Source organism: Jaculus jaculus, chromosome 13 (genome assembly GCF_020740685.1).
Source record: "Jaculus jaculus isolate mJacJac1 chromosome 13, mJacJac1.mat.Y.cur, whole genome shotgun sequence".
Lineage (NCBI taxonomy): Eukaryota > Metazoa > Chordata > Mammalia > Rodentia > Dipodidae > Jaculus > Jaculus jaculus.
Window position 1 is genome coordinate 11,490,212 of NC_059114.1, and position 13,909 is coordinate 11,504,120.

Here is a 13,909-nt window from a genome sequence, read left to right on the forward strand (position 1 = left end):
GCCTTTTCCCTCTACTGACCACTTTTCCACAGAGGAGAGGAATCTTCCAAATTCCTGGTGAGGTGTGGGCTTGAGGAGGAGGGGTGGTTATAAGCATGGCAAGAAGGAGGGTTTTTACTGTCTTACTTGTCCACACTCTGGTGAAGGCAGTCTCTAAAGCTATGCCTTGTATTCTAGAGTCCAGAGTTCTTCTGGTTCAGCATTCCCTCAGAGAAACCAGGGTGTCTGCTTAAGGAGGGGCTCCAGAGGCCCTGGTCACTGCTGACATTATCCTGTGCGTAGTCCCTGCTCATGGCCCCTCCCCCTCCAGTGCCTCTGCTCCCTGCTTTCTGGTGTGCTTGTACTGTGTATGTGTGTGTGCACACACGTGTGCATATGTTCTTGTAGCACACTTGATGGCCTGCAGCAGGGGCACTGGCCTGTGGTGGCCAGAGTGGGCCATCAGCACCTGGTCTTGTTTTTGAGCCTGAGTCTCTCTGTCTCTGTCTCTCTCTCCTTTTTTTAGTTTTTCGAGGTAGGGTTTCACTCTAGCCCAGGCTGACCTGGAACTCACTAAGTAGTCTCAGGGTGGCCTCAAACTCATGGTGATTCTCCTTCCTCTGCCTCCCCAGTGCTGCATGTGCCACCTCCCTGGCCTGGAGTCTTTTTCATTTATTTATTTTGGGGTTTCAAGGTAGGGTCTCTCTCTAGCTCAGGCTGATCTGGAATTAGTCTCAGGGTGGCCTCAAACTCACAGCCATCCTCCTACCTCTGCCTGCCGAGTGCTGGGATCATTTGCAGTGGCTGGAGGACCTGCCCATTCTCATTCTCTCTCTCTCTGTGTCAAACAAGTAAATAAATACTAAAAAAAAAAGCTTTGTAAGCCAGTTTGTGGGTGTGGGGAGGGGGTTGAGATAGGGTCTCATGTATCTCTGATTGGCTTCAAGCTGACTATTGGTAAGGATGACCTAACTTCTGGTCCTCCTTGCTTCTATTTTCCCAGTAGTAGGATTACAGATGTGGGTCACCATACCCAATTTCTATGGTTTTAAGGGTCAAACCTAGGGCTTGACAGTCATTGTACCACCTGAGCCCCTTCCTTGGCCCTGGTGCTTGCTTTTCATTGAGAAGGTCGGCCATGCCACCCTGAACCTGCTGATCTTGTCCATTCTCAGAAGCTAAGCAGGGTGGTGCCTGGCTAGTACTTGGATGGGAGAGGGTAATGGCGGTGTGGGAATAGGTGTCAGCGGTAGCTTTCTGATGTCTTTTTTTTTTTTTTCTTGTTCCCTTAGGCTTTACTATGAGCGGAGAATACTCCAGAAGGTCTTTGAAGAGTGGAAGGAACAATGGTGGGTTTCCCAGCGAGAATGGAAACTCTGTGTTCGAGCAGACTGTCACTACAGGTCAGACCTTGTGTCCCATTACTTCACACCTTTTCAGTACAGGTGTGGGCGTGTGGTGCATACATGTTTCTATGCATGTTCGTTGTGTGTGTGTGTGTGTGTGTGTGTGTGTGTGTGTGTGTGTAAGCTAGAGGGCAACAAACCTCTAGTATTGTTCTTAGGTATTCTTTGAGACAGGGTCTCTCATTGGCCTGGAGCTCACCATTTAGGCTATACTGGGTAGCCAGCTAGCCCAAGAATCCACTTGTTTCTACCTTCTCAGTGCTGGAATCACAGGCGAACACTACCATCCCTGGTATTTTTTTTTTTTGGGGGGGGGCATGGTGGCACACGCCTTTTTTTATTAACATTTTCCATGATTATAAAATATATCCCATGGTAATTCCCTCCCTCCCCACCCCCACACTTTCCCATTTGAAATTCCATTCTCCATCATATTACCTCCCCATTACAATCATTGTAATTACATATATACAATATCAACCTATTAAGTACCCTCCTCCCTTCCTTTCTCTACCCTTTATGTCTCCTTTTTAACTTATTGGCCTCTGCTACTAAGTATTTTTATTCTCACGCTATTTTTTTTTTTAATCCCTGGTATTTTTATGTAGGTTCTGGGGATCGAGTTCATGTTCTCATGCTTGATGGCAAGTGCTTTGCCATCTGAATTATCTCCCAGCCCTCAAAGATTTCAACTGCTGAGCCATCTCCAGATGTAAAGATTTTATATATTATCAAATAATTATTTTGTTCCTATTTCTGGTCAAAAGAAACAATGTTTTGGAGGGCTTTCTAGTTCTCTTTAAATCCCATTTAGCAAAAGCAAACTCGTGGGGCATGGTGGCACACACCTTTAATGCTAGCACTTGGGAGGCAGAGGTAGGAGGGTCACTGTTTGAGGTGAGTCTGCAGCTATAGAGTGAGTTTCAGGTCAGCTTGGGCTAGAGTAAGAACCTACCATGAAAAACAAAACAAAACAAAACAAAAAAGCAAATTCTGGGCTGGAGAGATGGCTTAGCGGTTAAGATGTTTGCCTGCAAAGCCAAAGGACCTTGGTTCAGTTCCCCAGGACCCACGTATGTAGTCTCAGGCTGGCCTTGAACTCATGGTGATCCTCCAGCTTTGGCCTCCCAAGTGCTGGGATTAAAGGTGTGCGCCACCACGCCTGGCTGTGAAAATATTTTTAATGTGGACAAAGACTCTTCCAAGAGGAAGGGCTTTCACTGTGATTGTAAGAAATGAGATTTTGTCATATGTGGATCCTAGCTACAGATGACTGGGCTTCTGCGTGAGAATGAAAATACTTAGTAGCAGAGGCCAATAAGTTAAAAAGAAGACATAAAGGGTAGAGAAAGGAAGGGAGGAGGATACTTAATAGGTTGATATTGTATATATGTAGTTACAATGATTATAATGGGGAGGTAATATGATGGAGAATGGAATTTCAAATGGGAAAGGGTGGGGGTGGGGAGGGAGGGAATTTCCATGTGATATATGTTATAATCATGGAAAATGTTAATAAAAATTAAAAAAAAAAAAAAGAAATGAGATTTTGGCTTTAGTGATGACACGGCTTTTTTGTTTGGTGTGTGTCAGAAGCTTCCATGTTAAAGATTCCTACAGACTGAGCAAGGTGGATTAGGAGCTTTGCCATTTTATCTCAAGAGATGCCATGTGCTTCCTTGCTCCCCAGGTACTACTTGTACAGCCTGATGTTCCAGAACTGGAAGAACTACGTGCATCAGCGGCAGCAGATGAGGGTCAAGCACCTTACAGCGCAGGCTCATGGTGAGGAATGACACGTGTCCAAAGAAGATGTCCAGGCTTCCTTTCCCAGAAGCTCTGAGACAGGACAAATGTGCTGTGTGAGAGAACAATCTGAGGTCAAAGAGAAGACATGTTTGCTTCCCTTTCCTGTTTTCGAGTGTGTGATCTGGACTCCTGTCTGACCAGATCCCTGTCATTCTCAACATGTGTCATAAGTTTGGTGCTTAAAGGTTATTTAGCCAAAATTTCTGTGAGCCGTCCGTTCCTGGCCTGCTGGTGCAGGGTTCTGGCTGTGTCTCCTGTCACACCCAGCTGTCATGTGTTGATATGGAGAGAGACTGCAGCAGAGCCACCACACCTGTTTCTTTCTTCTCTTTGTTTTTTCTTTATTTCTTTCCTCTTTTTTTCTTTCGAGGTAGGGTCTCACTTTAGGTTAGGCTGACCTGTAATTCACTATGTTGTCTTAGGGTGGCCTTGAACTCACAGTGATCCTCCTACCTCTGCCTCCTGAGTGCTAGGGTTAAAGATCTGTGCCGCCATGCTGTGCATGAATTTCTCTCTCTCTCTTTTTTTTTTTTGGGGGGGGTGCCTGTTTCTTTATTATTATTATTATTTTATTTTTACTTAGTTTTCATTAACATTTTCCATGATTATAAAAAATATCCCATGGTAATACCTCCCCCCCCTCTTTTCCCTTTGAAATTCCATTCTCCATCATATCTCCTCCCCATCTCAGTCAGTCTCTTTTATTTTGATGTCATGATCTTTTCCTCCTCTTATGATGGTCTTGTGTAGGTATTGCCAGGCACTATGAGGTCGTGGGTATCCAGGCCATTTTATGTCTGGAGGGAGCATGTTGTAAGGAGTCCTACCCTTCCTTTGGCTCTTACATTCTTTCCACCACCTCTTCCGCATTAGGCCCTGAGCCTTGGAAGGTGTGATTGAGATGTTACTCAGTACTCCAGTCACTTCTTTCCAGCACTATGATGCCTTCTGAGTTGTCCAAAGGTCACTGCCATCTGAAAAGACAAGATTCTCTACCCAGAGTGAGAGTAGTGTTAATATAAGGGTATAAATATTAAGAGAAGTGCTTACTGGACAGTTTGATAAGCATAGTACATACATTTATCCAGACATCAGCAGATGTTACATCCCTAGGGCTCATGACTACCCCTGTTTTAAGTTTTCAATATCAGGGATATGTTCCCCCTCATGGAGTGGGCCTCTAGTCCAATTGGAGGGCAGTTGGTTTCCACCATAACAGACCTGCCACTATTGTACCCGTTGGCTCATTTAGCCTGGCTGGACAATTATAAGGCTTGCAGTGTCCACTGTATCTTCACTCGTGGTATCCCTTTCTCCCATTGAACTACATGTAGAATGGCTTCTTCCAGCTTTCTGTCAGCTGGTCTGCATGGAGGAGGTTATCAGCTCAGTTCCAGCAGGATTTCTCAGTGGCCATGCAGCCCAAGTGTGTGGAGTCTTCATCAATAGGGTCTTACCATCTATTCCTGGTGGGAAATCAAGGGCCTCGGCAATGACCTATAATGTTTTGGGGGCATCAGGGACCTCCTTGGCCAAGAACTCATGGGAAGGTATCCCATCCCTGGCACTGAAAATTTTCTAACAAAAATCTATGTTTCTTTTTTAAAAAAATTATTGGGACTGCAGTGATGGCTCAGGGGTTAAAACACTTGCCTGCAAAGCATAATGACCTAGGTTTGATTTCTCGCTCCCTGCATAAAGCTGTTTACTGTGGCTAGAAGCACTGATGTACCCATTCTCTCTGTCTCTCTTCCCTTTATCTCTTTCTGCTTGCAAATAAATAAATAAATATATATATTTTGAAATATCTATTTAAGACTGGGCATGGTGGCGCACACCTTTAATCCCAGCACTTGGGAGGCAGAGGTAGGATCACCATTAGTACGAGGCTACCCTGAGACTACATAGTGAATTTCAGGTCAGCCTGGGCTAGAGTGAAACCCTACTTCAAGAAACAAAACAAACAAATGAACAAAAAAAAAAAAAATTTATTTAGCCAGGCATGGTGGTTTTGCTGTGGTCATTGCATGGTGTCTACATGAATCAAGTTCAGAAACCTGTGTGGGGCATCTCTGGTGAAAAGGCACTTTCAAAATACAGGGCTGAGCCAGATGTGGTGGCACGTGCCTTTAATCTCAGCACATGGGAGGCAGAGGTAATTGGTTCATTGTGAGTTTGAGGCCACCCTGAGACTACATAGTAAATTTTAGGTCAGCCTGGACCAGAGTGAAACCCTACCTCCAAAAAAGGAAAGCAAAAAAATAGGGCTAGAGAGATGGCTTAGTGGTTAAGGTGTTTTCCTGTAAAGCCAAAGAACCCAGGTTCAATTCTGCAGGACCCATGTAAGCCAGATGCACAAGGAGATGCATACATCTGGAGTTTGTTTGCAGTGGCTGGGGGCCCTGGTGCTTGCTTGCTTGCTCGTGCCCTCCCTCTCTCCCCCGCCCTCAAATAAATAAATAAATAAAGTATATTTTAAAAAATGTTGATACAGTCTACATATGCAGCTGCCCACTCATGAATGCCCTGCAAGTGCCTCAAGCTTAGTAGGTCACAGCTTGTCAACTCCCCACAGTGTAGTCCTGCTCTTCCTGTCTGAATGGCACGCCTTCCCTAGGACAGCTTGTCGGTTCCTCATGCCTCAAGTCATCATTTATCTCATGTTATAAAGTAGACCTCTGAGTTGGATCACTTTTTAATTTTCTTTTATTTTTTGTTTGTTTGCTTTTCAAACTCACTCTAGCCCAGGCTGACCTGGAATTCACTATGGAGTCTCAGGGTGGCCTTGAACTTACGGCGATCCTCCTACCTCTGCCTCCCGAGTGCTGGGATTAAAGGTGTGTGCCACCATGCCTGGCTTCTTTTATTTTTAAATATTTTATTCTATTTTTAAGATTTTATTTTTGAGAGAGAGAGAGAGAATGAGAGTGAATGGCCATGCCAGGGCATTTAGCCACTGTAAATGAGCTCCAGACACATGTACTACCTTGTGCATCTGGCTTATGTGGATCCTGGGGAATCAAACCTGGGTCCTTTGGCTTTGCAGGTAAGTGCTTTAACCACGAAGACATCTCTTTAGCCCCATAGTCATCTTTTCTTTACCACAGTCTATGAATAATCCTCCTCTTTCCTCCAGAGTGATAAATGCACAGACTATGGGCTTATCAGAACCTCTTTTGACTATAAAGAAACTCCAGGCACATGCACTACTTTGTGCATCTGCCTTTATGTGGATACTGGGGAATCAAACCTGAGTCAGCAAGCTTTACAGTCAAGAGCCTTTAACCACTGAGCAGTTTTTCTAGCTAGGTGTGCTTCTTTAGTGATCTCTCCACACTTCACTTTCTTTCTTTTTCTTCTGTACATGTGGCTACAAGAGTGGTGACACAGATAAGATTTGGCTTCTCTTACATAAAGTCTAGATACGGGGCTGGAGAGATGGCATAGCGGTTAAGCGCTTGCCTGTGAAGCCTAAGGACCCCGGTTCGAGGCTCGGTTCCCCAGGTCCCACGTTAGCCAGATGCACAAGGGGGGCGCACGTGTCTGGAGTTCGTTTGCAGAGGCTGGAAGCCCTGGCGCGCCCATTCTCTCTCTCCCTCTGTCTTTCTCTCTGTGTCTGTCGCTCTCAAATAAATAAATAAATAAAAAATAAATAAAGTCTAGATACGTACCAGTGTAGTCTAGTATGGCATCCAAGGCTTTCACCAACGCTGTCCTGTACCTATACCTTTGCCTCTCTAAATGTTCACTTCCTTATGTTTCTGTCTTTGCCCCTGAAATTCCTTTTTCAAACCCATATATGTAAAAGACAAAAGATTTATATGCTCTGAAGAGTAACTGGTATACTCAGGCCCATTTTATTTAATTCACTTATTCATTCATTCATTGATTTCTTTTTTTCTTTTTTTTCCCAAGGCAGGGTCTCACTCTAGCTCTGCGTCACAGTCCGGTTTGCATTGCTGGTAGAAATCACCTGACCAAGAGCAGCTTGTGGGAAAAAAAGATTTATTTTGGCTTACAGGCTCGAGGGGGAAGCTTCACAATGGCAGGGAAAACGATGGCATGAGCAGAGGGTGGACATCACCCCCTGGCCAACATCAGGTGGACAATAGCAACAGGAGAGTGTGCCAAAACTAGCATGGGAAACTGGCTATAACATCCATAAGCCTGTCCCAACAATACGTTGTGTCCAGGAGGCGTTAGTTCCCAAATCTCCATCAGCTGGGAACCTAGCATTCAGAACACTTAAGTATATGGGAGACACCTGCATCAAACCACCACACTCTGGCTGACCTGGAACTGTAGTCCCAGGCTGGCCTCAAATTCATGATGATTCTCCTACTTCTACCTCCCTAGTGCTGTGTCACCATGACTGGCTTTAAGTCCCTTTTAAATGTCACTTTCCTAAGCCTGGTGTTGTAGTACTTGTCTGTAATCTCAGCATTCAGGAGGCAGAAGAAGGAAAATTCAAGAGTTTGAGTTCAGCCTGGGCTATGGAGCAAATTTAAGGCCAGCCTGAGCTACATGGTAAGACCCTGTTTCAAAAATAGGTAATGGACTGGGGAGATGCCTCAGTGGTTAAAAGCACTTCTTAAAAAGCCTACTGACTACTGGGCGTGGTGGCGCACGCCTTTAATCCCAGCACTCTGGAGGCAGAGGTACGAGGATCACCATGAGTTCGAGTCCACCATGGCCACCCTGAGACTACCTAGTTAATTCCAGACCAGCCTGCAGGGTGAGACCCTACGTTGAAAAACAAACAACAACAAAAAACAAACAAACAACAAAAAGAACCCAACAAAACAAAACACAAAAGCCTGCTGACTGAGGCTCAGTTCCCCACCACACATGCACAGCTCGATGCACAATAGTGGTGCAGCAGCAGGAGGCCCTGGTGTGCCCCTCTCTGCTTGAAAGTAAATAAGAAGTTAAAACTTGTCAGCTGCCAGCCTTGCCATGTGACTGTCCCCATTCTTTCTTTCTTTTTTTTCAAGGTAGGGTTTCACTGTGGCCCAGGCTAACCTGGAATTCACTATGTAGTCTTAGGGTAGGCTTGAACTCACAGCAATCCTCCTACCTCTGCCTCTTGAGTGCTAGGATTAAAGGCATGCGCCACCATGCCTGGCTTCCCACTCACTCTCTGTTGTCTATTTAGTCACATTATTTCTGTGAATATTACAGAATAGATCTATTAAAATATTAAGGTGAGGACTGGAGAGATGGCTTCGTGGTTAAGGCACTTGCCCACAAAGACTAAGGACTCATGTTTGACTCTTCAGGTCCCACATAAGCCAGATGCACAGTGATGCAAGCATGCGCACAAGGGGGCACATGCATTTGGAGTTCAGTTGCAGTGGCTTGGCCCTGGTGCACCAATTCTTTATCTTTTACATTCTCTTTTTTTCTTACTCTCTCTGGCTCTAGCATTTATTAAAAATAAAAAAAAAAAGGCTGGCTGTTGGGCTTGCCTCAAAAAGTATATTAATGTGGGTGAGGAAGGAGAACTGCAGTAAGTTTGAGACCAGTTGAGCACACTTGGTGAATCCCAGACTAGCCTGGGCTGCAGAGTGAGACCCTGCCCACCTGCCCCCCAAAATCAAACAAAACAACAGTATTCTTCTTTTGTTTGTTTTTTGATGTAGGATCTCACGCGAGCCTAGACTGACCTGGAATTCACTATGTAGTCTCAGAGTGGCCTCAAACTCACAGCAATCCTTCTACCTCTGTCTCCTGAGTGCTAGGATTAATGATGTACAACACTATGCCCAGCTAAAACAACAGTACTGTTTTTCTTCAGAACCTTCCCTTCCCAGGACCAAAACAACAGTATTTTAATGTGAAATATTTTTGTAAAGATGCGATTGTAAACGTCATCACTGTGTGGTCTGCCTATGTGTGTTTGGATCCTTGTTAAGTTTGAAACACTCCACTGTCTCCAGCAGGGGGCGCTTGACAGCTGCAGGGATTTAGGCATTCAAAGACTGGGTGATAACACTTCTTGGGCTTTTATCATAGCTCAGAATAATACATCTCTTGGCACTGTTTTAAAAAGATATCTCCTTGGTGTCTATAGATACAAGGCAAACGATGCGACAGGCCTGGAAGTCTTGGTTGATCTACGTGGTTGTTCGTAGGACCAAACTTCACATGCAGACCACTGCTCTGGAATTTAGGCAGCGGAGTGTTTTATGGTGAGTGTGCCCATTTGCCCCACAGGTCAACAACCATCATTTAACCTCAGCATTATTAACCCACCTTACAATGATGCTTAGAACACAGTGGATGCCTAATACCCATTGATAACCTCCAACTATAATATCACATTCACACACTCATGATTAATTCTAATTAAATATTTACTGTGTTACAGTTGTGTGTGCGTAACTTTTTGTTTCTCATGGTACTGGGATTGAATTGAGGGCCTTGTTCATAGTAGCAAATAGTCAATCACTGAGCCACAGACCTTGCCCACTTTTTACTTTTTTTTTTTTTTTCTTTCTTTGAGATAGGGTCTCACTCTAGCCCAGGCTGACTCTGAATTCACTTTGTAGTCTCAGGTTGGCCTTGAACTCGTGGTTTTCCTTCCTCTGCCTCCCAAGTGCTGGAATCAGAGGCGTGCGCTACCACGCCCTGCAGCGTCTCTTCACTTTACTGATTCCAGAGCTTGTGGGCCTCTAGTGATTCTCGGTTTCTGCTTCCTTGTGGGACTGGGTTTATAGGCATGTGTGGCCATCGCCAGCTGCTTCATGTGGGATCCAAAGATTTGAACTTGGGCCCCTGGGGCTCTCATCTCTTCTGCCTTAATATATATATGTATGTATGTGTATATATATATATATATATATATATATGTATATACACACACACACACACACACACATACATACATGCATACATATACACACACACACACACACACACTTTTTTTTTTTTTTTTGAGGTAGGGTCTCACTAGCTCAGGCTGACCTGGAATTCACTATGTAGTCTCAGGGTGACTTCAAACTCATGGTGATCCTCCTACCTCTGCCTCCCCAGTGATGGGATTAAAGGTGTGTGCCCTGACACAGGGTTACGTTGTTGGGTTTTTGTTTGTTTGCTTTGTTTTAGTCTGACTGGTTCTGGTTTGATTTGTTCTTTCAGTTTGGGGTGGAGCAGGTGGAGGCGGCGGCTTGGGCAGGCCCACGTGGACCACACTCTCCTCATCACGGCCGTGCAGCACCGCGCCCTGAGCCTCCAGCTGCAGGTGTGTCCAGCACTCTTGGGCTTCTGTGTCTTCTGTCTGTGTAGTCAGCGAGTAAACCTTCCTGCAGCTCCCTCTTGTTGGGAGGGCAGCCCAGGGGGCTGAGAAGAAGCAGTGTGGAGGTTAGGGCTCTGTTGAAGACAAGTACTGCTATTAGGAACACGTCCAGACTTTTCTCCATACGATTCCCATGGTTGGTAGAAAGCTTCTGCTCATTCTACATGTTGCATTTATTATGAACTGTTTAAAATATGTTCTTACTTCCTGTATTTTTTTATTTTAGGTTTTTGGTTTTTCAAGGTAGGGTCTCACTCTAGTTCAGGCTGACCTAGAATTTACTATAGAGTCTCAGGGTGGCCTTGAACTCATGGTGATCCTCCTACCTCTGCCTCCCGAGTGCTGGGATTAAAGGTGTGCGTCACCATGCCCCAGTTGTTTTTTTTTTTGAGATATGATCTCATTGTAGCCCAGGCTGTCCTGGAATTCACTATAGAGTCTCAGGGTAGCCTTAAACTCATGGTGATCCTCCTACCTCTGCCTCCTGAGTGCTGGGGTTAAAGCTGTGCTTCATTACGCCCAGCCATCATTGTTTTTCTAAGGCAAATTAGAAAACGATGCAAATAGAAATTAATATTGCAAAGAAAGCCATGATTCTCTGTTCTTACAGGTCTTGTTTGTTTTGTTTCTTTGAGACAGGGTCTTACTCCAGCTTAGGCTGACCTGGAACTGTGTAGCTCCTGTCTGGCTTCAAACTCATGGCAGTCTTCCTACCTCTGCCTCCTGAATGCTGGGATTAAAGGCATGTACCACCATGCCAGCCTTCCTTTGTGTGTTATTGATTTTTTTTGTAAATATTTAAAAAAATACTTTATTTTTACTTATTTGTGTGAGAGAGAGGCAGATAAGAGAGAATGGGTGTGCCAGGGCCTCCAGCCACTGCAAACAAACCCCAGACTCAAATGCCACCTTGTGCATCTGGCTCTATGTGGGTACTGGGAAATTGAACCTGGGTTTTTGGGCTTTGTAGGCAAGTGCCTAACTGCTAAGCCATCTCTCCAACCCTTAAAAAAATGCATATGTGTGTGTGTGTGTGTGTGTGTGTGTGTGTGTGTGTGTATGTGTGTATATATATGTGTGAGCAAAGAGAATAGAGACAAAGAATATGAACATGCCAGATTCTGTTGCTGCTGTAAACAAACTCTAGACACATGTGCCACTTTGTGCATCTGGCTTTATGTGGGTACTGGGTATTGAACTCAGGCTGGTAGGCTTTGCTAGCAAGCTCCTTTAACCACTGAGCCATCTACCCAACCAATGTATATTTTTAAGTTTTATTTTTAAATTTATTTTATTATTATTTATTTATTTGACAGGAAAGAGGGAGGGAGGGAAAGAGAGAGAGAAGGAATGGGCATGCCAGGGCTTCCAGCTGTTGCAAACAAACTCCTGATACATGTGCCACTTTGTGCATCTCACTTTGCCTGGGTACAGGGGAATCAAACCCAGGTTGTTCGGCTTTGCAGGCAAGCACCTTAACCACAGAGTCATCTCTCTAGCCCCAGCGAGGTCGCATTTAAATCTGAATTAGATGAATAAAAGGAACGAGTGGAGCTGGACAGAGTTTGTGAGGTTAACAGCCAGGAACAAGGAGGGGAGGCCTGCAGGTGTCCTGGAAGCCCGGAAAAGGTGTGGCCTGCCTTGTCAGCTGCTCTTGGAAGATCAGGCAGGGTGAGGACAGGCCTGACCTTTGGGCTGAGCTATGTGGAGAGCATCCATAGACTCGATAAGCACAGTTTCAGTGACGCGGTAGGGGCGGGTTCCGGAAAGCCTGCCTGCATGAAAAGTTACATAATTGCTCTGTTTTATTTTTTAAATATTATTATTTTTATCTATTTATTTATTTGACAGAGAAAGAGGGGGAGAAAAAGAGAGAGAATGGGTGCATCAGGGCCTCTAGCCATTGCAGAGAACCCCTTGTGCATCTGGCTAACGTGGGTCCTGGGAAATCGAACCTGGGTCCTTTGGTTTTGCAGGCAAATGACTTAACCGCTGAGCCATCCCTCCAGCCCTGCTTTGTTTTATTTTGTGTCTCACTCTAGCCCAGGCTGTCCTGGAATTCACTCTGTAGCCCCAGAGGCTGGCTTTGAACTCGTGGTCTTCTTTCTACCTCAGACTCCTCAGTGCTTAGATTAAAGGCATGTGCCAGTATACTCTGTACAAAATAGTTTTGTTTTTTTTTTTAATGAGCGAGAGCCAGGGTGCAGGGACTGGCATAGGGCCTCCAGCCACTGCAGTCGAACTCCAGACCCGTGTGCCACCTGTGTGCATGGGTGACCTTGCTTGCTTGTGTCACCTTTGTGTCTGGCTTATGTGGGGCCTAGAGAGTCAAATATGAGTCCTTAGACTTTGCAGGCAAGCGCCTTAACCACTAAGCCATCTCTCCAGCCCCCTCCCCCCATTTTTTTTGAGGTAGAGTCTCACTCCAGCCCAGACTGACCTAGAACTCACTATGTAGTCCCAGGCTAGCCTTGGAGTCATAGTCGCCCTCCTACCTCTGCCTCTCTATTGCTGGGATTAACGTCGTGCGCCACCATGGCCAGCCACAAAATAGTTCTTTGAGGAGATTGGCAAGGAAAGAATTAGTGCTGGCCAGATGTCAAACTGTTCCACACAGGGGGCTTTTTCTCCATTTGGATCACTTCTGCCTTTCAGAAAGTGTTTTTTGTGACAGTACTCAGTTCTCTTCAACTTTTGTTTTTGGCAAATACCAAATTACAGAAAAAGAAAAAGTGAATATTATATATCTTCACTTAGTTTAACTCATTATCAGTGTTTCACTACATGTAACTTTCTTCTTCAGTACAGACTGACAATTTTTTTTTTAAGTAGGGTCTCGCTGTATCTCAGGCTGACCTGTAATTCACTCTGTAGTCTAATGGTGGCCTTGAACTCACTGTGATCTTCCCATCTCTGCCTCCAGCTTCAGACTGACTTTCTTTTCATTCCTTCCTATGTCTTCTTTTCTTTTTGGATATTTTTAATTTTTTTATTATTATTATTTTGTTTTTTTGAGGTAGGGTTTCACTCTAGTCCAAGTTGACCTGGAATTTACTATGTAGTCTCGGGGTGGACTTGAACTCACAGCGATCCTCCTGCCTCTGTCTCTAAAGTGCTGGGATTAAAGGCGTGTGCCACCATGCCTGGCTCTTCTCTTTTATCTTTCTTTTTTATTTTAAATAAATTTTGTTTACTTTATTTTGGTGTTTATTATTTATTTATTTGAGAGCAACAGACAGAGAGAGAGAAAGAGGCAGATACATAGAGAGAGAATGGGTGTACCAGAGCCTCCAACCACTGCAAACAAACTCCAGATACATGTGCCCCTTGTGCATCTGGTTTATGTGGATCCTGGGGAATTGAGCCTCGAGCCGGGGTCCTTAGGCTTCAAGGAAGCGCTTAACCACTAAGCCATCTC

General features: G+C 44.8%; 1 protein-coding gene across 4 annotated transcripts in view; it reads left to right on the plus strand.

The window, feature by feature from the left end:
- The window catches only part of Sfi1 (SFI1 centrin binding protein), a 61,835-nt gene that overhangs the window by 15,738 nt on the left and 32,188 nt on the right, over window positions 1-13,909 (plus strand). For all 4 annotated transcript variants that reach the window (XM_045132397.1, XM_045132396.1, XM_045132398.1 and 1 more), the window contains exons 5-8: window positions 1,272-1,382; window positions 3,076-3,170; window positions 9,268-9,385; window positions 10,335-10,437. In XM_045132397.1, coding sequence (XP_044988332.1) covers window positions 1,272-1,382; window positions 3,076-3,170; window positions 9,268-9,385; window positions 10,335-10,437 — 427 coding nt within the window. The remainder of the gene's footprint in view (window positions 1-1,271; window positions 1,383-3,075; window positions 3,171-9,267; window positions 9,386-10,334; window positions 10,438-13,909) is intronic.